We start from the raw sequence: 24,666 nt of genomic DNA on the forward strand, positions 1-24,666 counted from the left end.
ATGGATTGAAGACTGTGAAAGGAGATGTGTAAAGAGGGGGAGGCTCTGTTGATGGTAATGAACAAATATTTTTTACTCGACCAATCTATATACAAAAATTAATTTTTATAACCATTCAGGAAAGAGCGTCCCATCTCTTTGGGGATCTTCCCACTGTCTCCCGGTGACTCTTTGGTTTTACCTGACGCTCGTGGTGCTGAAACACCAGGAAATGGACCCTGGAAACTTCATGAACAAAAACATGCACGTTGCAACACCAGTTTAAAGGTACTGTATATAGTGTCCATATAAAAGAGTAGCTGTGGGATTCGGGGTTCACAGCAGCTGGAACTGCAAATTGATTATTAACCCTTTGAGTGCCAACAGCTCAGAGAGAGATATGCAAAATATTGTTTAAAAATGCCAGATTTGTTATATGAATTCAAGGTACTTGTGTATTATCACGGCGCCCCCGATATTGATCGCGCAATGTTTTTATCGCATCGCATGCCATACACCCGATGGCATGTGATGCGACGCGATTTTAGACCCCTATTCGATTAAAAATTGTATAAGCACCCTAATGGGTGCTTTTTAGCACCCTTATGGGTGCTTACAATGTTAAATGCACCCCCACGCCAGCGAGCCCGCGAGGGGCGACGGTACGAGTCCTACGACCTTTTCATACCCCCACTATCCACGCCGGCGTGGAGCTGATTTTATATAGTGTGGCGATCGCAGCGAGCCTGAAGCGTGGCGAGCGCAGCGAGCCCGAAGCGTGGCGAGCGCAGTGATCCCTGCGAGGGGATGCGCATAACTTCACAGGTATACGCGTCCCCTCGCAGGGCTCGCCACGCTTCGGGCTCGGAGGCTCGCTGCGCTCGCCACACTATATAAAATCAACTCCACGCTGACGTGGATAGTGGGGGTATGAAAAGGTCGTAGGACGCGTACCGCCGCCCCCTCGCGGGCGCGCTGCGCTCGCCACGCTTCGGGTTCACGTTTATAGTGGGGAGTGGCGTGGCGGTGCATTTAACATTGTAAGCACCCATTAGGGTGCTTATACAATTTTTAATCGAATAGGGGTCTAAAATCATGTCGCATCGCATGCCATCGGGTGTATGGCATGCGATGCGATAAAAACATTGCACGATCAATATCGAGGGCGCCGTGATAATACACAAGTACCCAAAATCGCAAACCTGTATTTATAAAGTCAGGTATTCTAGAACCCCAATAAAAAAGGTTAATGTAAATAAATGTTGGTTTTAGAATTTGCTGGAGTCTTCATACTTAATGGAACAGTTCACTTAAAGTCCATGTTAATATAATCCATCCCTTCCATAAGTAATGGAAATATTATAGAATGGCAGAGGTCTTAAGGCCCCCATACACTAGCCGATTTTGGTCAGATTTCGGCCAGATCAGTAGGATCTGGCCGAAATCGGACCAAAATCGGCTAGTTTTGATGTCCCCTCAGATCCGATGCGCGGTCGGATCTGCGTCGGGTGGTCGGACCTGCTGCACGTCCGACCACCCGACTTGGGACCTAGTGGGGCGGCGCGGCGGTGGAGGGAGCAGGGGGGGCTGGGGACGCTGCGGGGGACACAGGCGGCATAGAGTCGGGCAGGGGGAGCCGGGAGCTGTCAGTACTGAATAAAAAAAAAAAAGCCCATACAATGAATGGGCGGCCTGTGATTGGCTGAGCGCTCTCTCAGCTAGTCAGCAATTGGCTGAGAGAGCGCTCAGCCAATCACAGGCTGCCCATTCATTGTATAGGCTTTTTTTTCTAGCACTGACAGCTCCCGGCTCCCTCTGCCCGGCTCTATGCCGCCTGTGTCCCCCGCAGCGTCCCCAGCCCCCCCTGCTCCCACCAGCAGCCCTTCTCTGTAGCCCCCCCCCCTGCTCCCCGGTTTTTTTTACATGTGATAAATCGAGACGATTTATCACATGTAAAAAATGGCACATCAAGTGCCAATCTAATCAAGCTCCCCCGGGTACAGCCGGGGAAGCTCAGGGGGAAGTCGGGGGCGACTTGTCCTAAGGACAAGTCGCCCTAGTGTATGGGGGCCTTAACATTCAGTCCTGTAGAACTAATATGACTGTAGGTATGTTTGTCATAGTGGTGTTGAGTCACCTGTTTGCATGGTGGAAGCACCTGAGACATACAGTGAATCTGACAGACTTCCCTTATGCTGCTATTCCAGGATGAGCTATTTAATCTAAGCCAATCAGGGGCAGGCAAAACTGCCAGCATAGACCCTAACAACATGGTGCACCCATCGTCAAAAGAACAAAAAGATGAGGTCATATTGAAAGCCAATTTAAAGAACAACAATGTACAGAAAAATAAGAAGAATGAAGACGTCCAGGTTAACCAGGAGACCACCTCCGCATCTACAGGTAGTCTACAACTTGACTTCTTACTTTGAAATGTAATGTTCTGTGATGCAGAGCAGCATTAACAGGCAAGAACTGAATTCCCTTAAGGAATGATTATTCTTACGAACTACATTTTACCACATAGGGAAGCTGTCTGCATGCCTCTTAAGATGTTTCAGTTGGTCTAAAATGTGTGCATGGGTTTTCTGATATATATATTAGAGACATCCTGCTCTATTTTGTGTTTACTTTGTCTCTTTCCTGGTGGGGGTGACCCTCTGATTATGGTGGTGACCCTCCGCTTATTGAGGTCGATCTATAACTTTATACAGCACACTTTATTTTTATTTATTTTAATACCCTGCAATAAGTAACTCCTCCTACTTTTCTCTAAAATTTGCTCCTGTAAAGTCATGTCATTGTAATGAACACATTTTGAAGACTTGCTTGTTAGCAGTAAATTACAGCAAATCCTCATTCAATTTGTATCTAGAACAAATTAAACCACAAAAGCATGTATGCACATAAATGCAATGTTTGCCCATAGCCTTTAGTTCATGCTTTTCATGTAGTCAATTGATCAATATAGTGGCACATTGGAAATTTTATCAACATCTAGAGGCCTATTTGCTGCATTGGTGCCTTTACATATTGCTTAATAGTATATGGATGCCTATATCCTTTGTAATTGGCCATTGATATTCCTCTCACATACTCAACTGTTCAGTGTTGTTTCGAGAGTTGAGACACAAACCTAAAGCCTCTTCGGATATCGATAAATCAATATGTCCATGTTTTCTGTAGCCTAGAATAGGGATAGAATATTTAAGAAAATAAGCGCAAACCTTACAAACACCCCTTATTTGAATAACTGAATATAATAATTATCTATTGTCTATAAATGAAATTTTCAGAAAAGAGTTTACCATATTCCAATGGTAATTTTTGGTATATAACAAAAGGAATCCTTTTGGTGCAGCCTCCTAGCAGTGCAGTGCTCAAGGAGATTGTGTTAGAACACTGTTGGCCTCAAGGTCATAGAAGTCATACTCTCTTGTGGTTATGATAGTACATCTCTCAGCTAATTTATTTATGCTCAGTTCCTTCTAATGGATGTTATCATTCACTAAAGGCATCGATTACATCCACACTGAAAATAAAATAAGAAACTTTCAGGGTATTGAGCGAAAGAAGAAGCTCTGTGATATGGCTTTTTGCCAAACGTGTATTCTTATTGGCCAGCAGTGAAGAGGGCAACTTTAAAATGCGCAAAACCACATAGGCCTATATTTGAATAAAGGTTTATTCAATGTTTCTTATTATCAAGATTGCAAACACAACTGTGTTTTCAATCTTTCTATTGGCATTACACCTACAAATGCAATGGCAAACTTAACATGCATACTAGAAAGTCTCTGCTTTTATTGGGGCTCAGTTCAGCCAGATAAGGCAGCACCACAAAGAGATTGTATTCTAAAGGAGCCCACACACGCACCGTTGCCGGCGGTGCGATGCTGTACGATGGGGTGTGCGCTCCCGCGGCACCTCATCTTACAGTACAAAAAGTATGTGCTGCACATACTTTTTGTATTGGCTTTTTCTAGCATAGCATCGCATCGTATGCACAAGGCATACGATGCGATGCTATGTGTGCTAGTTAAGCCCACAACGCACGCCGGGATCGGTGCGTGTGTGGGCTGCGTAAGATTTGGGGCTCTCCTAGACCAAACTAGGCTGAGCTCATTTTATACTGGCTCATTGGTAGTGAAAGAAGGCGATTTTGTTTGTTGTTTTTTTCTTTCTTTTTTTCAGGTTGAATTTTATGGAATAAGTGCAGCATTATTATTCTTTTTTGCAGTCTTTAAGTAACCTGGTAAATCTAGGAATATTAAATGTACTTTTGATACAACCCTATAACTGATCCCTTTAATGCTGTATCAGTGGAAATATATTTTCCGTCATTTTGAAAATTGTCATAATCTTCACATCACCCAAGCGTTTGTCTGGCCCTGATTTTTCATTGAAGATGGTTTTGCTACAATTTTAAGAGGCAGTAGTGCATTCAGTATGAATTTGAATATATTAATAATCTCCCAAATAATTATGTTAGTTTTACACCTATGTTTGAATAAAACAAGAAACTTAATAACCAGTGTTAATAGAAATGACTACTGGGGCACTACTAGAGATACAGTAACTAACCAATGCCTTCCAGATACCAATGATAATGAGGAAAAATCAGAGGTTCAGTCAATCATAGAATCTACTCCAGAGCTGGACATGGACAAAGACCCCAGGGCCCATCAGGTTACCAGGTTGGTAGTATTCAAAGTATTAAGACCTCTCCAATATTTCCAAGGTAATAGTCTTATGGCCCCCATACATCAGCAATCACAATTAATTTCTTCTCCGATCCAGTGATTTCTTTTTCCCCCCAGATAAATGGTTTCTTCAATCTATTTGACTTGCCCAAACATTACAGATTGGTTTCAGTGATCAGCATATTTTTCCTGTTAGAATGCCCAGACATACAAAAATGAAACTCCAATAAAACCAGATTTTTAAAAATGTTTAAAAATCTGATTCAGCAATCGATAAATTTTTGATTGGGATTGCCAAAAGGGGAGCCCACACATTAAAGATTAATTGTGACAATCATCTCCAGAACGGACCATTGTCACAATAAATTTTTAGTAAAGCTTGCATGCTATATACACACATTACTTTACTTCCTGTTATATATTGGTCAACATAAATGTCTGCCTATAATAAATCCCATCCATGAAATATTTTGTTTGTTGTTTAGCGCAATTGTGTATTAATTTTTTCGTGTTCCCAGTACCCCAACCAAAGGCATTGAAAATCAAGCTTTTGACCGAAACACAGAGTCATTATTTGAGGAGCTGTCATCAGCTGGAACAGACCTTATTGGAGATGTTGATGAAGGGGCTGACTTGTTAGGTATTCCATTTACTGTCATATTTTTATCTACATCCATCTACTGTTTTAGTGCAAGTAAGGTTTAACCCCTTCCCGCCGCAGCCTGTTTTTGCCTTCCTGACAGAGCCCTTTTTTTCAAATCTGACATGTATCACTTAAGTGGGGATAACTTTTTTTTTGCTTTTACTTATCCCAGTGATTTTGAGATTGTTTTCTCGTGACACATTGTACTTCAAGTTAGTGGTAAATTTTCGTCGATACAGTCTGTGTTTTTTTGTGAAAAATACCAAAATGTCGTAAAAAAATGGAAAATTTTGCAATTTTCAAAATGGAAAATTTTCTGCTTGTGAGACAAATAATCCATACCACTCAAAATAGTTAATAACTAACATAGACCATATGTCTACTTTATGTTGCCATCATTATTTCAACCTCCTTTTAATTTTTTTTGACACTAGGAGGCTTAAAATATGAATAGCAAATTCTCAAATTTTCAAGAAAATTTCAAACACTGATTTTTTTAGGGACCAGTTCAGTTCTGATGTGACTTTGAGGGACTTGTATGTGAGACACCCCCATAAATGATGCCATTTCAAAAACTGCACCCCTCACAGTATTCAAAACAGCATTTTGGAAGTTTGTTAACCCTTTAGGTGTTTCACAGGAATTAAAACAAAGTGTAGGTGAAATTTCAAAATTTCATTTTTTTTTGCAGATTTTCAATTTTAATACATTTTTCTAAGGAACACAGTACATTTTACTAGAGAAATGTGACTAAAAATTGATTCCCCCAATTCTTTTGTTTTCATAAATATCCTATATGTGGCCCTAGTGTGCACGTTGACCAAACCACAGGCTTCATAATAGAAGGAGCACCTACTTGATTTTGGAGCCTCCTTTTTATGAGATTATTTTTTAGGCACCATGTAGGTTTCTAGGCACCATAAGATGCTAAAAGTTAGGAACCCCCCCACAAGTGACCCCATTTTGCAAACTACACCCCTCAGGGAATTCATCTAGGGGTATAATGTACATTTCAAACCCCCAGGGGTTTCACCAATTGTGGTACAACTGGGCAGTGAAAATGAAAAATTTAATTTTTTACACAAAAATGCAGTTCTGGCTCAAAATTTTTCATTTTCACAAGGAATGAAGGAGACAAAGCACCCCAAAATCTGTGCCCCAATTTCTCCCGAGTACGGCAATGCCTCACATGTGACCAAAAAATACCATTTGGGTGCATGGCAGGACTCAGAAGGGAAGGAGTGATTTTTGTATTTTGCAGCTCAGATTCTGGTGGAATTTTGGTGGGTGCTATGTCGCATTAGCAAGACCCCCAAAGCACCAATACAGTGGAAGCCACCCACAAGTGACCCCATTTTGCAAACTACACCCCTCAGGGAATTCATCTAGGGGTATAATGTACATTTCAAACCCCCCGGGGTTTCACCAATTGTTGTACAACTGGGCAGTGAAAATGAAAAATTAAATTTTTTACACAAAAATGCAGTTCTGGCTCAAAATTTTTCATTTTCACAAGGAATGAAGGAGACAAAGCACCCCAAAATCTGTGCCCCAATTTCTCCCGAGTACGGCAATGCTTCATGTGTGACCAAAAAATGGCAGGACTCAGAAGGGAAGGAGTGATATTTGGATTTTGCAGCACAGATTCTGGTGGAATGTTGGTGGGTGCTATGTCGCATTAGCAAGACCCCCAAAGCACCAATACAGTGGAACCCCCCCACAAGTGACCCCATTTTGCAAACTACACCCTCAGGGAATTCATCTAGGGGTATAGTGTACATTTCAAACCCCCAGGGGTTTCACCAATTTTGATACAACTGGGCTGTGCAAATGAAAAATTACATTTTTTTTTTTTTATAGATTCTTTATTTTAGATTTTTCAAATAACAGGGGAGACATAGGTACATGCATTTCACATATCACAAGTACAAAATGATAGGAAGTGTAACTATTTGTCATACATGTATCACATAGTAACAATCAGAAAACTGTATATTTTGCTAGTACAGAAAGTCTTAACATTTATTAAACAAAAGTAGAGGGGAGGGGAGGGGGGGGGGGTAAGACAGGGGGCTGGGTACAGGCATGATGGTGCATTAGCTGAGTGATTAAAGTTGTGTTATTCTCACGAGGAGTTTATTTCACATGCACACGGGTGGATTTAACGAAATGTATTCACTTGTGGACTTAAATTCAAGCCACGGTGACCAAGTGGCCACATGTGTGGAATGTTTTTCTAGTGCAGAGGAGTATATGTCCTCCATATGCATATAAAAATCCACTCTCTGACACCATTCTCTTATCGTAGGGGCTCTCGTTGAGCGCCAGAGGACAGGTACCACCGCTCTAGCCGCATTGCATAAATGTTTCAAAAGTGAGTTCTTATATCTAGTCACAGGTAGGTTAGAGTGTGAAAGGAGCCAGAGGTCAGGTCCGCTGGGCACATCATACCCCACAATTTTAGATGTCAATTTTATGATTGCGTTCCAGAATGGGATTATCCGAGGGCAATCCCACCAGATATGTATTAGGGTACCTCTCTCCCCGCCACATCTCCAGCACAGAGGTGACACCGAAGGGTAGCATTTATGGAGCAAGGAGGGGCACCTGTACCACCTGGTGAACAATTTATATTGGGTTTCGCTAACGTCTAAACTGGTAGAACACTGCGATATCATACTACAATGCCTTTTCCAGTCAATCTGTATCCCCCGGTGGTTAAGGTCGTTGTCCCATGCTTTACAGAAAGAGGGAGTGTCGGGGAATGTACCATCTAAAATGATTTTATATGCCTTAGATATGAAGTGTGCCGGGGCTGGACCCTGTGTACATAGCTTCTCAAAGGGAGTGAGCTCTCTATTGAGATTTAGCGTCTTGTTTTGTGTTTGGATAAAATGGCGGAGCTGTAAATAGAACCAAAAGTCCCTAGGGGGTATGATGTCCGTTTCACATATTTCTGAGAATGATCTAAGTGTACCCTGGGAGTATAGCCTGTGTACCCTATCTAAACCCTTTTTTTCCCATCTGGCAGCTATTCCTCCTGATAGCCCTGGGGTAAACGCAGGGTTGCCTATGACAGGCAGGAGCGGGGGATTAACGGATGAGATATTATATTTATACCTAATCGATTTCCATACCGCTAGAGTGGGGCCTACTGTGGGATGTGTGGATTTCCCGATTTTGGGGAGCCAAGGGACCATTCTGAGGTTTAGCTGTGTGGAATAGGATTCAAGCGTCACCCACTGTTTTCTGCTAGAGTCTGGACGCGTCCAGTCCATTATCCTATAAAGGATTGATGATTGGTAGTAGGCCGAGATCAGGGGTAATTGTTGACCCCCTTGTGATTTATGTCTAGACAGGTGGCAATGTTTGAACCTGGGTCTCCTTCCCCCCCAAACAAAGTGACTAATTGCTTTATGAGTATCGGTCAGGAAGCGCTGGGGAAGTTTAAGAGGAACAGTCTGGAAGATATACAGTAGTCTGGGCAGTACATTCATTTTGATTATATTCATACGTCCCAGCCAAGAGAACCTCTGCGTGAGCCACTGCGCCATTTCTCGTTTCAGCTTCTGCAGCAAGGGGTCATGATTAATGGAGATAGTTCTTGGAAGGGAGGACGGAATCAGAACTCCCAAGTATTTGACATGTGACGGATGCCATTCAAATGGGAAGGTAGATTTCAGAGTTGTGGTTATTGCCGCAGGTAGGGATATGTTTAGGGCAGTGGACTTAGTGAAGTTAATTTTAAAATTGGATAGTCTACTAAATTGGTCAAATTCTTTCATAAGGTTCGGAAGTGAAGATGTTGGATTGGTCAGGATCGCGAGTAGGTCGTCCGCAAATAGGGCCAGTCGGTGGTTCATGTCTCCCACCTGTAAGCCTGTGATGCTGGGATTCTGCCTGATCGATCGTGCTAGGGCCTCCATACCTAGAACAAATAGCAGGGGCGAAAGTGGACATCCCTGACGTGTCCCGTTTGATATGTTGATCGGCTCAGACAGGATCCCATTCACCCTAACTTGTGCTGTCGGGGCTCTGTAGAGAGCTAGAATTTTTTGAAGAAACGACTCGCCCAGCCCCAGCCTCCGCAACAATGCCTCTATGAAGGCCCAGTCCACTCGGTCAAAGGCCTTCTCCGCATCAGTGGAGAGGAGCATCATGGGTGTGCCATTCGACTGGGCATGCGCAATTAGGTCAAATACTCTAATGGTGTTGTCTCTTGCCTCTTTTCCTGGCACAAACCCAACCTGGTCGGGGTGGATTATCCCTGGCAAAAGCGGACCCAGGCGGTTGGCCAGGAGTTTGGCGTAGAGCTTGAGGTCTACATTCAGTAGGGAGATAGGTCTATAACTAGATGGAAGAGAGGGGTCTTTGCCCTCCTTTGGTAGCACCGTTATGTGAGCTCCCAGAGATTGACTAGTGAAGGGATTTTTGTCCGATACCGTGTTACATGCCCGTAGGAGCAGTGGGATCAGCTTCTCCTTAAATGCCTTATAGTAAGTGATTGGTAAGCCGTCTGGGCCTGGACTCTTACCGGAAGGGGTGGTTCCGATGGCTTTAATCAATTCGTCTTCTGTAAAGGAGTCTTCTAATGCCTGGGTCACTTCTGTGGGTAGACTAGGGAAAGAAGAGTTCTGCAAATACTGTTCCAATTCTAATTTATGGGCGGTCAGAGCATCCGATGAGCGATGCAGGGTTAGATTATACAGGTCTGTATAGTATTTATGAAAGACTTTAGCTATGTCTTTGCTTTTGACATGTAGGTTGCCGCCAGAATCCTTCATTTTAGTTATATATGTAAGTGACCTTTGTGCTCTAAGTGCCCGGGCTAACAATTTCCCTGGTTTATTTCCCCATCTGTGGTATTTATGTCGGCACCACCTGAAGGCTCTTCGGGTATTGTCATCTAGCATATTATTGAGTGTTGAACGTGTTTTTTGGAGCTCTAATAGTGTGTCATTGGTGCGGGATGTTTTATGAGTTTGTTCTAACATTTTAATTTTGGCTAGTAGGGCCAACCGACTTTCGTTTTTTTTTTTTTTAATGAGAGATCCCATCTGAATGCATTTGCCCCTTATTACGCATTTGTGGGCTTCCCAAATAGTCAACGGTGAGCAGTCCTCTGTGGAATTTAGTGAGATATATTCATCTATAGTCGCCTCTAATTGGGCACGGCTGTCAGGGTCTCTGAGTAACTGTTCGTTAAACCTCCATTGCCATTGGGAAGGAGGTGAACCTCGGAGGGCTAGTGTGAGCGTGATGGGGGAATGGTCTGATCCCACCATTTGGTCTATGGTAGCATCTAGTATCAGGTCCAGGTGTCTATGGCCCACACAGAGGTAGTCGATGCGAGAGTAGGAATTGTGGGGGTTCGAGTAAAAAGTATAGTCCCTATCCGCTGGGTGGAGGAGACGCCAAGAGTCAATCAACTGAAAGTCGTGTAAGACTGACCTAAATTGCCTCGCCTGTTTCAAAGGGATCCTAGATGTCCCAACGGAGGAGTCAAGGGCTGGTTCTAAGGTCCAATTAAAATCTCCGCCCACTACCAAGACACCTTCTATGTAACTCTCTATGGATTCCAGGCTATTTCTGAGAAAATATATCTGGTTATGGTTAGGGAAATATAGGTTTACAAATGTGAACACTTGTTGGTCTATGGTGGCTTTTACCATCACCCCTCTGCCATCTCCTATCATCCTTTCTGTTATATCACTAAGCCTGAGGTGTTTGGCAAACAAGATAGCTGTCCCCCTCGATTTTGCTCCTGAGTAATTGTTAAAGAAACCAGTAGGGAAGTGTCGGGAACTGAGACGTGGCGAAGCTCCCTTCTTAAAGTGGGTTTCTTGCAGAAACACCACTTCTGCCCTCTCCGTATGTAGTGTGTGTAAGAGACGTGATCTCTTTTCAGGTACATTTAAGCCCTTTACATTATTGGACCAAATTTTCAACTTAGCCATTGTGAGTAATGTTGCACGTAAACCGTTGAAGGGTTACCCTCATTACCTGTATAAGAGAAAGGGGAAGTGGGGAGACAAGGGAAACACAAAAGGGAGATATAACCTAGTAAATTCAAATTTGCATATGGTTTAGCTGGGGTAGAAAACATATCAAACAAATTGTTCAGGCTGCTTGCCTGAAGAAGAAAGTACAATGAAAAGTACAACAGTGACATTTTCAAGTGGTAGTATTCTGCATTTAGAGCCATGGGCATCTACCAGTGGCCCACGGTCTCAACAATTTACAGCAGAACGGGGGTGAGAGGGGGGGTAGTGAATGTGTCTTCACAACTTGACATATTATTATTATATTTAGGGGAAACCGAGCTAAGCTCGGTCGGCCATTTCACCATGCATAAGCGCCGGATAGTTCCGATGGTTCGGCAGTAACATAAACCAGCAGCACCGATGCTAGGGGACCATCATCTGCATGACTCACAACATCTCATGAGATGAACGCTCAACGGGAGTTATTAACCAGGGGGAAAGAGAGCATGTAAAGGGGTGACAACATTATCAACTGATATGTATCTTAACATACTATATATCGCAACCAAAAAAGGATATGAATTCAAGTGAGGATCCATATTGTTCAAGTGTCTCTGGGTGCCTTTCCAGACTGGTTAGAGTTTGAGCGGCCACGGGGCTTTCCAGCTTTTTTCCAGGTCTATCTCCGTGGCTGGTGGAGTACGGGAGGGGTAAGTGGGTCTAACCAGTTTGGCAACTTGATCAACGGTAGTCCCAGTGATTTGCAGAATTGGGGCACGTCGTCGTATTCCTGCAACACAATGCGAGCTCCCTCATGCATCACCTGAATACTTAAGGGGAATCCCCAGCGGAATCTTATCTCTTTTTTCCGGAGGGCGTCTGTTAGTGGTTTTAGTAGGCGTCTCTGTTGCAGGGTGTGCCATGACAAATCTTGGAAGATTTGGACCTGATATCCATTGAAGTCTATGTTCGGTACCTGTCTCGACTTGCGCAGGATGTCTTCCTTTTCATGGAAGTAATGCAGTCTACAGATTACGTCACGGGGTTTCTCTGTAGGAGAGCCTTTAGGGCGGAGAGCTCGATGGGCCCTATCAAACAGGATCTTTGCATTCGGAGAGGCGCCCAAAAGTTCATTGAATATTTTTGTTAGGGCATCTATGATGCCTTGGGGCGGGATGTCCTCCGGGAGGCCTTTGATTCGGAGATTATTTCTGCGCCCCCTGTCATCCATATCTGTGAGTCTGCGCGTTGCTTCTGCGAGAGAACGGGATTGACGTGATATCAGGTCATGTAGATCCGCAATTTTGGAGTCAACATCGTCTGCATGTTCTTCCAACTTGTCCACTCTATTACCTATTTGGGTCAGGTCCGTCTGTATGGTTGAGATTGTAGATTGGAAAGCGTCTTGGAGACGGTTTTCCGTTGATAGTAAGTCTTGCTGAAATTCTTGGCGAGACGGAAGGGAGCGTAGCTGTGCCATTAAGGCTGTCATGTCGATGGGTTCAGCTCCGGGATGAATTGTTGGGGCATGTTGCCCCTTTTCTGCAGTACTGGTATCTGCCATCTGTGTATCTATCTCCTGTATAGGTCTAGACGTGGGTATGTGGTGATCGATGTCTGGCGTCCGGAACAGGGAGTGGAATGCTCTCGCTTGCGAAGGTTTGGGTGTGGAACCGCTGTGCTTTTTGTGAGAGCGTCGTTTCGTCATGTGCTGGGGCAGACAGGTCCAGAGTCAGGATTGCATTAGTGGTATAGGAGAAATGGCCGGGTGATTTCAACGTAGTGACACAGTACACATTCCCCTCAGCGTGGTAAGGTTAGTCCATGTTCACGGTGTGAACAGTAGCATAGAACGGAGTTGGGACAACTGTAGTCAGTAACGTGCCTGCGGCTTCATGACTATGAATTTCTGGCCCACCCGCCAAGCATGGTCGGCGCCGTATAGCAGGTATTTAGTTATCCAGGTATATAGCGTGCAGCAAAGGCTATTTATGGGGGAGGGAGGTGATTGGTTGTTGCTCCACAATTTTGTTGGACACACCTAGGGCTGCGTATTTCAGGGTATTGGCACTACAGCGTTATTCAGGGGTCTCGTTGTTGCAGACAGATGTGCCTAATATTAAAGTCAGCAGGCTGCTGTTCAATTATGTGTGTGTCCCTGACAGGTAGTAGCAGCTCTGCCAGATTTCAGTGGAGGTGGCACAGTGAGTAGTGTGAGGGATTATCAGGTCCAAAGGGCTGGGGGACAAGGGCTAGTCTGGTAATACCCTCAGTTGTTAAATATATTCTCTGCACGTATAGTAAGTGCTGGCCAGAGAGACATTAATTGTGGGCTCAGTGTAATCCAAGATGGCCGCCGCAGCTGCAGCAGCAATGATCTCAGGGCCTCTTACCTCCCTGTCTGCGTGTAGCAGACTTCCAGAAGTGGGTTGTCCGGCTGCAGGGGTACACCTGAGGTATGTCAGGTTGAGGGTGGGTGGTTTTGCGCCGTCCCGGGTACCGTTCGGCCGCAAATTCGGCCGTGGAGCCCGATCGCGGGCAGGCCTCCAAAATCTAGGTCCCGGCTTCTCCGGGCAGGTAGGCCGCAACCCTCCGGAGCCCAGGGAAAGGTCTCCCGGCTCCGTGGCTCTCTTCCCCTGTGTCCCCGGCGTCTGTGGAGCTGCAGAGGGGGTCCCTGATGTATAGCAGGCTGGGGGTGTGTGGATCAGCGCTGTCCCAGGTCCCGATCGGCCGCGATTTCGGCCGTGGAGCCCGATCGTGGGCAGTCTTCTAAAATCCAGGTCCCGGCTTCTCCGGGCGGATAGGCCTCAACCCTCCGGGGCCTAGGAAAGGGTCTCCCGGCACCACAGCGCTCCTCACCCGTGTCGCTGGTGTCTCTGGGGGGTTGGTAGTGAGGTGTGAGGAGGATTAAGGCACAGTATCAGTCTTTTTTTGTGCTTTTTATGGCTTTTTTGGCAGGAGCTAGTAATAAATGCTGCTGTCCCTTGCTCCGTGCAGGCCACGCCCCGAAAAATTACATTTTTTTACACAAAAATGCAGTTCTGGCTCAAAATTTTTCATTTTCATAAGGTATGAAGGAGAAAAAGCACCCCAAAATCTGTGCCCAAATTTCTCCCGAGTACGGCAATGCCTCACATGTGACCAAAAAATACCAGTTGGGTGCATGGCAGGACTCAGAAGGGAAGGAGTGATTTTTGGATTTTGCGGCTCAGATTCTGGTGGAATGAATGGTGGGTGCTATGTGGCATTAGCAAGACCCCCGAAGCACGGTGAAATTATGAACCTAATAATCCATAGATGTGTGGTATATTTTAAAACACTCCTTTATACATAGGCCGGGTTTGTCGGGGCAAGTGTCACACTGGAAAATAGTTTGCTTTCTTATTCCCTTTTTATAGCAAACTTTGCACCTTTTTTGTGTCCTGCCCTTTTTTCCAGTGGAGGGGATTTCATCAGGAAAATGCTGCCCTGGTACAATACGGGGGCCAGTACTAGAAGTACTGGGGCCCTCTGCCTGCTGGTTCCCAAATATTAGGCCCTTTATGACTTCCTCTTGAAAGTGCATAAATGTCCCCCTCTGGCTGGTAGAACGGAATAGCACGTAAGCGTTATACAGTGCCATCTGGATGATATACACGGCCAGCTTCTTGTACCAGATTTTTGTTTTCCGCAGGGCACTGTACGGCTTCAGTACCTGATCTGAAAGATCCACTCCGCCCATGTACCTATTGTAATCCAGGATACAATTAGGTTTTGAGGTGTGGGTACTGGTACCTCGTACAGGGACGGAGGTGGTACTGTCTCCGTGAATTGTTGTCAGTATAAGGACATCCCTCTTGTCCTTATATTTGACCAACAACATATTTTCGGTGGATTGTGCCCTGCTTTCACCCCTTCTCATTACTTGGGCAATGTGCGTTTTTGGGAGGCCTCTTTGGTTCTTGCGCACAGTACCGCAAGCTGCTGTACCTCTTGAACCAAGGGCCTTAAACAGGGGGATGCTAGTGTAAAAGTTATCCACATAGAGGTGATAACCTTTATCCAGGAAGGGGTGCACTAAATCCCAGACAATTTTTCCACTAAAGGTGCACATACACTAGTAAGATTTATCTTCAGATCTGGCTGGTTGGAACAAAAACATGGTTATGGATGAGTGACAGTTTGACAGTTTTCCAGCATTTCCAAGCAAATGGTCAACTGTCATTTGCTCTCATCCATAACCAGGATTTTGTTCCAACCAGCCAGATCTGAAGATAAATCTGCGTGTGTATGGCCACCTTAACACCTACGAGGGAGGGGGGGCATTCTGGCGGTTCAATTCTTGAATCCTTCCCTTCATATACCCTAAACCTGTGGGTGTACCCTGAGGTGCTTTCACACAGCTTATACATTTTTATGCCATACCTTGCCCTCTTATTGGGAAGGTACTGGCGGAATTTAACCCTTCCTTTAAAATGTATAAGGGACTCGTCTATGCAAATTAATTTATCTGGGATGTACATCTCTGCAAATTTGGCACTGAAATGATCAATGACCGGCCTGACTTTGAATAGCCGGTCAAAGGTGGGATCATCTCTGGGTGGGCACTGTGCATTATCGGTGTAATGCAAAAATTTAAGGATTAACTTAAAACGAGTCCGGGTCATGGCCATACGGTAAAGTGGGGTGCTGTACAGAACATCTGTACTCCAATATTGCCTAATTTCTGGCTTTTTTACTATGCCCATATGAAACACCAGACCCCAAAACGTCATCATCTCTACTGCATCTACAGGGGTCCACCTAGCAAATGATGACGTGGGGTTTTGAGCAATAAACTGCTGGGCATATAAATTAGTTTGGTCCACCATTAAATTTATAAAATCATCAGAGAAAAATAATTTGAAAGTCAATTTCTCTGAGACCTGTGGAATCAAATTGGATTCCTGGGATGGCCAAAAACTCAGGAACCTGGGGCTCAAAATTGTCTGGTGGTGGGGTCCATACGAGATCAATTATTGGGGGGGGGGGTCTCAGCTGCTCTACGGGGGCGTCTTTGAGGGGGTCCCTCATCACTAGAGGAGGAAGAGGAGCTTAAGATGAATCCTTCAAATTCCCCGCTTGCATCACTGGCTGTGTCAGAGTCAGAGGCAAGCATGGCATATGCCTCCTCCGCTGAATACATTCTTCTGGATGACTGGGATGACATTTGAGATGCCATTTTTATTTTTGTGTTTCTGGTAGTGAAATGTTTCAACACGTGTATAGTGTAGGGGGGGTACAAACTTTATTTCAACCCGGGGGGGTATGTAGTGTGTAGTGTGTATGTAGTGCAGAAAAAAAAAAAAAAGGTCCTGCGCCAAAAATTGAGCACAGATGTTGGTCAGTAACGTCCGTCACTGAACAGCGCTCAAAGGCAACAGGAATTTGATAAAAAAAAAAAAAAAAAATAGATCAACCCTGTGCCGAAAAAGCTGATCAGTGATGTACGTCACTGATCAGCGCACAGTGGCCACAGGACACCCACAATAGTGTGTGTAAAAAAAAAAAATTAAAAAGACCCCACAGCACCCTCAAAAAAAAAAAAGGTGATCACTGATGCGACACTGATTACCAGTGAGGGGCAGCAGGTGCACAACCTTTGCAACTGGCAGCAACTGACAGGTATATATATAAAAAAAAAACCCTGCACCCCCAAAAAGTTGCTGATCAGCACAGATATACTGATCAGCACAAAAGGGGGGGCAGCAGACACAAAATATAGCACTCTCTATCACTCTCTGTCACTATCTCTCTCTATCTCTCTCTATCTCTCTATCTCTCACTATCTATCACTCTATGACACTGCAGCAGCAGCACTGACAGTTATATATATAAAAAAAAAACCTGCACCCCCAAAAAGTTGCTGATCAGCACAGATATACTGATCAGCACAAAAGGGGGGGCAGCAGACACAAAATATAGCACTCTCTATCACTCTCTGTCACTATCTCTCTCTATCTCTCACTATCTATCACTCTATGACACTGCAGCAGCAGCACTGACAGGTATATATATATAAAAAAAAAACCTGCACCCCCAAAAAGTTGCTGATCAGTTAATTTATACTGATCAGCACAAAAGGGGGGGCAGCAGTCAGTTGCACACGCAGCACAGCTGTATATATATAAAAAAAAAACCTGCACCCCCAAAAAGTTGCTGATCAGCACAGATATACTGATCAGCACAAAAGGGGGGGCAGCAGACACAAAATATAGCACTCTCTATCACTCTCTGTCACTATCTCTCACTATCTATCACTCTATGACACTGCAGCAGCAGCACTGACAGGTATATATATATAAAAAAAAAAAACCTGCACCCCCAAAAAGTTGCTGATCAGTTAATTTATACTGATCAGCACAAAAGGGGGGGCAGCAGTCAGTTGCACACGCAGCACAGCTGTATATATATAAAATAAAAAACCCAGCACCCCCAAAAAGTTGCTGATCAGCACAGATATACTGATCAGCACAACAGGGGGGGGGGGGGGGCAGCAGACACAAAATATAGCACTCTCTGTCACTATCTCTCTCTATCTCTCTCTATCTCTCTCTATCTATAACTCTATCACACTGCAGCAGCACAACACAGGAAGTCACAAGAAGTCACAAGATCCAGGAAGCATCCAGCACGCTACAAGCAGTGATCAGGTAAGTATTTGCAAGGATCAGGTCAGTATATCACGGCAGATAGGCACGGTGACCGCACTGCACGCAATTCCAGACCGGAATGGCGTCTGCAGTGCAGTCACCGTTAGTTTAAATCACCCTCCATGGCTGTGATTGGTCCGTCAGTCCGACGGACCAATCACGGCCTTTGGGGGCGGGTGGGGTGAGGTGGGGTGACACCAGTGTCACCCTTACACCCCGTGGTGATTGGTGCTGTACTTTACAGCACCAATCACCACCGATCCCTGTGTCACCGGCGAACGTTATTCGCCGGTACACAGAAAACGCTGTAATTGGCTGTTCACATTTGAACAGCCAATCACAGCGATCGCCGAACGGGGGGGGCATCGCTGCCCCCCCTGGGCGGCGAGGGGGGATGTCTGCTGTCCCTGACAGCAGACATCTCCAAACTGTCACCGCGTCTATAGACGCGGTGACAGTTTAAAGCCATGACGTACATTTATGCCATGCGTCGGGAAGTACATCCCGGCCATGACGTAAATGTACGTCAAATGTCGGGAAGGGGTTAAATGGATGGTCCCCTGGGTACTACAGCTAGTTACTGGTTTGCTATGTGCATGGAAATACTGTAGATTGCAATTCTCTCCAGATCCCGTTGTTCGAATGCAATAATTACAATTTGCAATTAAAATTTTCCCCCCAAGTCATCCATACTCAGATTTTCTATGAGTGATAAGCTTGATATTAATTAGACCTTTTACTATAATAAGCCCAAGGCAAAATAGTTTGCCTTAAATTTGCACGTATATATTGTCCAAGAGGATTTAAAGAACAGTACGGATGGTGTAATGGTTAGCATTACTGCCTCACAGCGCTGAGGTCATGGGTTCGATTCCCATCATGGCTCTAACTGTGCGGAGTTTGTATATTCTCCCCGTACTAGTGTGGGTTTCCGGCGGGTACAACAAAAATTTACCCTAGAATGTCTGTGTATGTGTATATGTGGTAGGGAATATAGATTGTAAGCTCCACTGGGGCAGGGACTGATGTGACTGTTCAACTATACTCTGTAAAGCGCTGCGTAATATGTATGCGCTATATAAGACACTGTTAATAAATAAAAAGAGGCTCTAACATCCATTATTATTCTGTACAGTAAATGAAAGGGAACAGCTGTCTGTTTAATGTCTTTAGATAAAGATCTACTTGTGGGAGACAATGCACTTGTTAGCATTGAAAAGTGGAGTTGTGAACAATAGTAGGCTTCCGTGTTTATCTGGAATAGCCAGAGAAGGGAAAGGGGGGACATGATAGAAACTTTCAAATATATCAAGGGCTTTAACAAGGTACAGGTGGGAGACATTCTTCACAGGAAGAGGAGCAACAGAACACAAGGACATGCACTGAAACTAGAGGGAGGAAGATTCAGGGGAAATGTGAGGAAGAATTTTTTCACAGAAAGAGTAGTAGATAAGTGGAATAGCCTCCCAACAGAGGTGGTAGACGCAAATACAGTAGTACAATTTAAACATGCTTGGGATAAGCATATTGATATCCTTACAAAAAAATAAGGATCAAATATGGTTTGAGGTAACATGTTTAAAAAAAGGGGCAGACTAGATGGGCCAAGTGGTTCTTATCTGCCGTCAAATTCTATGTTTCTATGTTTAATATACACTATCTTTTATATAGAAATTGTTACTTTAAAACTAAATCAAATGTGAAGTAAAATATAACAACAATATTTGGTGTATTGTGCCCTTGATAATAAGTATGTTAACTAATGAGCTGGGTGTTTAGCTAGAGAAAATGCTACATAATGTGATGCTGCCTAATATTGGTATCGGGCAGCATCCCATCCCCCAAAGAAAACTATGGGGGCTGTGGATGGGACAGGAGCGATCGCAGCAGGTATCGGAGATTTCCAGTCGGACTGCCTGCCCCCTGTCTCGAGCTGGCTAATATAGCCAGCTCTAGGGGCTGGGCAATGACACAGCAAGCCATGATTGGCTGGCCTGGCCATTGTGAAGTTGAGTTTTTTTTTGACCCGGACTGCCACCCCCGGACCAGGAAGTGCCGCGTGTGGGGGTGTTGCATCGCCCGCTCAGAGGCCCTGCTCATCTGCCTGTGCCACACATGCGGGTGCTGAGCAGGAGCTTCTGAGCTCTTAATTATCTGACCGGGCCGTTCTGAATCTTGGGCAGATTCAGATCATTGGGGCCGCCCATTTAAATCGCTGTGTGGTCCATGATTTAAATGCGTTTTCAGGAATTTTATGAGTGATTTTGCAAAATTGCTCAGAAAATGCCTGAATGTCGCCCCGTGTGTGGGGCCCATAAGTGCAGTTTATTTGCATACTGCTAAATAAATTTGAAAGATTGAGTTTGGATTTTAAGATACCTTATAGAATAGAAGAATAGAATACCTTCCTGATTGCAGTAGGTAAAAGGTACGTTAACTTACTAGAGGAGTACCGCAAGGATCGGTACTTGGACCAGTGCTATTAATGGGATATGGTTTATTTTTGCAGACCACACAAAGGTATGCAACAGGGTAGGAACACCAGGATGGGTAAAACAAATTATCTAGGTCAGTGGTCCCCAAACTCAGGGCCAGATGTATTATAGCTGCGCTTAGCGTGCCGCTTTAACACTTCCTGTTTCGCATCACTGATATAATACAAGATGTATTAAAATCTTGTCTGCTGAAGCGGGGGAGCGCAAACTTCCCCCTCCGGCGGTGTCCCCGTGAGGACACAGTGCCTCAACTCACACTGACGTGCTGTCTCCTTCCCCTCGGCCGGCTGTACTGGGTATGCGCAAGATCTCCAGCGCAGTCTGGAGCTAGCAGCAGGGACAGCACTGTGCCTGCTATGGAGATCACCACCCTGCAGCTGTCGAAATGGCAAGGGGCGGAACCGTCAGCGCTGCTGACTGCTCATTCATTTGCCCTGCATTTGTCCTGCCAATATTTAGATAGCAGCGGCATAGCACCCCTTTCATTTGGCGCACCCTGACTGCTTCTTACGTGGGGAGAAGCCGTATTGGTGCACATCATGTGTTCTAATACCTGTTCTCCCCCATAACGACACTTCAGACATCTGCCTCTCAGTCCTCAAGGACCCTTAACAGTGTTTTCCAGGTTTCCTCACAGAATTACAAATGAAATACTTAGCATGTAGATCTTTTAAAATGAGTAATTATCACACCTGGGCACCTGCTGGGTGTTCCGGAAAATGTGAGCTACTAGGAGTCCTTTAGGACAGAGTTTGGGAACCATTAATCTAGGTAGACTAGAGCAGGAAACCCTTCAGACAATAAAAATGATTACAGAACCCCAGCAAGTAACCGAAAGAATAGTTATCCATACATGCGTGGTCAGCATTGTGGAGGCACACAATGATGCAAGGGGACAGATGTATTAAACTTGGTGAAGAGATAAAGTGGAAGGTGATAACGCACCAGCCAATCCACTCCTAACTGTCACTTAGCTAATTTGGCTGATGCATTATTGCCTTCTACTTCATCTCTTCACCAGGCTTAATACATCTGCCCCAAGGAGTCTAAAGTAACAGACCATTCAACAAATGTTTCAGACTCCTTGGTGACTGGCTGAGAGATTTGAGAAGTCATCAGTTTGTTGGTCAATAACATGGAGTCGCAACCCCATGCTGAAATGACCCACTTTGGGAACCACTGGACTAGAGGAATGTTCAAGATCATGGCAATGGGACTCTGCTTATTCATGTTTCTATAGCTAGATGCAGAAGTCGGGCCACTGCAGCCTGTTAAGGTGTTGATTTTAACATCTTGTACCTTGCTTAACCCTTTCATTTCCAACTCTGTTTACTGCTAGACCCCTAATATTTATATATTTATTGCACAACTCTTTTTGTTGCAGGAATGGGGCGAGAGGTGGAAAATCTTATTCTGGAGAACACCCAGCTTCTCGAAACAAAGTATGTAACTATTCTATATTACCTCTTATGCAGATCAACCCCCTGGACAAAGCGCTGTCTTTTATAGACACTGTAAACATCTGCTGATGTAAATGTAGGATATTGTTGCTATCAGTCATTCTTTCAAGAGAGGAAAGTGGTTCTGTGAAGGCATCCTGTATGCATTCCTATAGTGAGAAGTGTAAGAAACATTCCATTGTTTTGCTTGTTCCTGTTGCTAGAAAGACTTCCCGTTGAGGAAGACATTATGGTGTGCATAACCAACATCTAGGTGGCCTTACATCCAGTATACTGTATTGTGCTTTTTCAAATGTTTGCCAATGTATATTTTCCCATTTATTTAGGTAAGTTATAAGGTGGCCGTAATATTATTGATTTGCATGCACTACTTCAGACATTATGCTATTAGGGCTAAATCTTTTTTTTTTTTTTTTTTCAAAATAACCTCCAGTAATGTACCATTATGCAAGAACACTTATTTTAAACGTCTAACATTGTATCAAAGCCAGACTAAAAGCACCCATACACTAGTGTGATTTTGGGCTGATTTCACCTGATTCTGACGGATTGGGCTTAAAAAATCGGAATACGGGCATTAGGTCAGCACCATTAGGTCGACATGGGTGTAGGGTGACATGTCAAAAGGTCAAAATGTGGTTTTTCACTGTTTTTTTGTGCCGACAGGCGGTCATGCCTTACCATCTACTAGGGCGTGGTGGTAGAATAAAATAGTGTGCCGAGCGTAGTGAGGCACCGTGGCCAAAGCATGGTGAGTGCGTGCAGCGAGCCAAGCAAGGGGACGCAGTGTTACATTTCAGTGTCCATGTCGACTGTGCCGATATTCGGGTAAAAAAACCCGTGAAAAACCCCATTTCGACATTGCCCATGTCGACCTACACCCATGTTGACCTAATGGTGTCGACCCAATGCATATCGACCTAACTGCTGTAGACCTAATGATCCATACCCGAAAAATGTTGCTAAATCGCATGCGCTTAACCAACCCGATGCACGGTCACGTGCACATCCAGTGGGACGTCAGACGTGCTGCACATAAGATAATTCGTATGTGCAGCCCTCTGCGGCACATGGTGGGTGCTTTTTAGCACCCGCGATATATCGCATTCGACTTACCATTGAATTTCCCAGGGAGCTCCCTGGGAGTCCTTTTTACATGCGATAAATTGCACAAGTGCCAAGTCCGATATTAGACCTCCAAAGGAGCACAATGAAAATCTGGCCTGACTTGCACTTGCCTTTTAAGACAAGTCAGAGTAGTGGGGGCCTTTTAGTCTGCACCATAATGGTTTAGGGCACTTTCTACAATCCATTGAGAAAGATATGATACACACTGATCACTATACTAAGGCCACACTGAGATCACATGCCTCATACACATTGAAATAGACTGATCACTATATTCTCAGTGACACTGCCCACAACTCTTCTGAAATATGCTACATGTGTACACTGTATAATGCACGTGTTAGGCTTCTTGCACAGCTTTCTGAGCTGATGAGTAGGAGGATTTAAGGTCCATACACACTGGGCGACTATGCCCAGCGTGTATGGACAACGATGATGCCAATCATCGCTGCGGGGAAAGCCGCTCAGTGCATACACCCTGAGTGGCTTTCCCCCTGCCCAGCGCCGACGGAGGGGGGATGACGGCTTTGTAAAGCGCAGAGCTATGCAAAGCCATCCTCAAAGCCGCTCATTTGACCAGCAGACGAACGGCTTTCCCGGCAATGATGCAGGAGAGTGCAGCAGCACTCACCGCTCATCACCGGGGCATAGACACTGGGTAGCTTTGAGCTGAAAGCTGCTCAAACTGGGTGTTTTGAGCGACTTTAAGCTCAGTCACCCAGTGTGTATGGGCCTTTAGAGCAGAATGTGATGAGCCCTGACTGGAGTCGCTTAGCATGTGCTCCTGTGATTGACTGAGAGTACAGAGAGCACTGTGCAGAAAACTCTGACACTGCTTTACTGTAACTTTGAGCAGAACTGATTGGTCTGCAGCGTGCCAGTGCCACAGTGCTGGTCCAGCAGAACTCTCTAATCAAATACCTGTTGAACCAGGGAATCTTGGCCCTCGGCGCCTTTTTTTAAATAATATTTTCCATTCTAATGCCTAAGGCAGCTGCCTATGTTGCTTTGTGGTAAGTCCAGCACTGTATGTTGCTTTTCTGACACATTTTCTACTTTTATGTACATGGAACATGTAGAAATGCCCTCAATGTGGTGAAGAATGACTTAATTGTAAAGCTGGATGAGCTGGTTTGTGAGAAGGATGTGTTACAAGGGGAGTTGACTGCCGTCAAACAGGCCAAACAGAAGCTGGAAGAGAGAAACAAGGAGCTGGAGGAAGAGTTAAAGAGGTACGTTTTTGATGGTCTCTAAAATCCTCTGTGTCATGGACCTCCATTACCCATGCTGACAATCTTACAACCAGTGTAATGGAACCTTAAGCCTAGCAAATTATTATAAGTCCCCCATTACTCAAAATGCTGACACTTTTTTTTTAGTTTGTAATTTAGAATGTTCTGTATTTAATTACAATCAAGCCACTCAAGCACTTACTTCCCATACTAAATGTCTAGTAAAAACATGTCTGTAACTACATAAAATGTTGGAAAAAATAAAAATTTAGATCTTGATTAATGGAATACTTAAAGTTTAATGTAAGTTACAGTTCATCATCACTTTTTGTGGTCAGTAAGTCAGACGTTCCTTGTTTGAATACTACAAC

The 24,666-nt window shown here is 44.6% G+C and overlaps 1 protein-coding gene across 4 annotated transcripts in view; it reads left to right on the forward strand.

Moving 5' to 3' along the window:
* SPAG9 (sperm associated antigen 9) overlaps positions 1–24,666 on the forward strand; it is a 113,169-nt gene that overhangs the window by 52,479 nt on the left and 36,024 nt on the right. For all 4 annotated transcript variants that reach the window (XM_083148289.1, XM_083148290.1, XM_083148291.1 and 1 more), the window contains 6 exons: positions 120–267; positions 2,187–2,382; positions 4,577–4,676; positions 5,201–5,322; positions 21,860–21,917; positions 24,143–24,295. In XM_083148289.1, the coding sequence (XP_083004415.1) occupies positions 120–267; positions 2,187–2,382; positions 4,577–4,676; positions 5,201–5,322; positions 21,860–21,917; positions 24,143–24,295 (777 nt within the window). The remainder of the gene's footprint in view (positions 1–119; positions 268–2,186; positions 2,383–4,576; positions 4,677–5,200; positions 5,323–21,859; positions 21,918–24,142; positions 24,296–24,666) is intronic.

Source organism: Crinia signifera, chromosome 6 (assembly GCF_055691185.1).
Source record: "Crinia signifera chromosome 6, ASM5569118v1, whole genome shotgun sequence".
In the NCBI taxonomy this organism is placed as follows: Eukaryota; Metazoa; Chordata; class Amphibia; order Anura; family Myobatrachidae; genus Crinia; species Crinia signifera.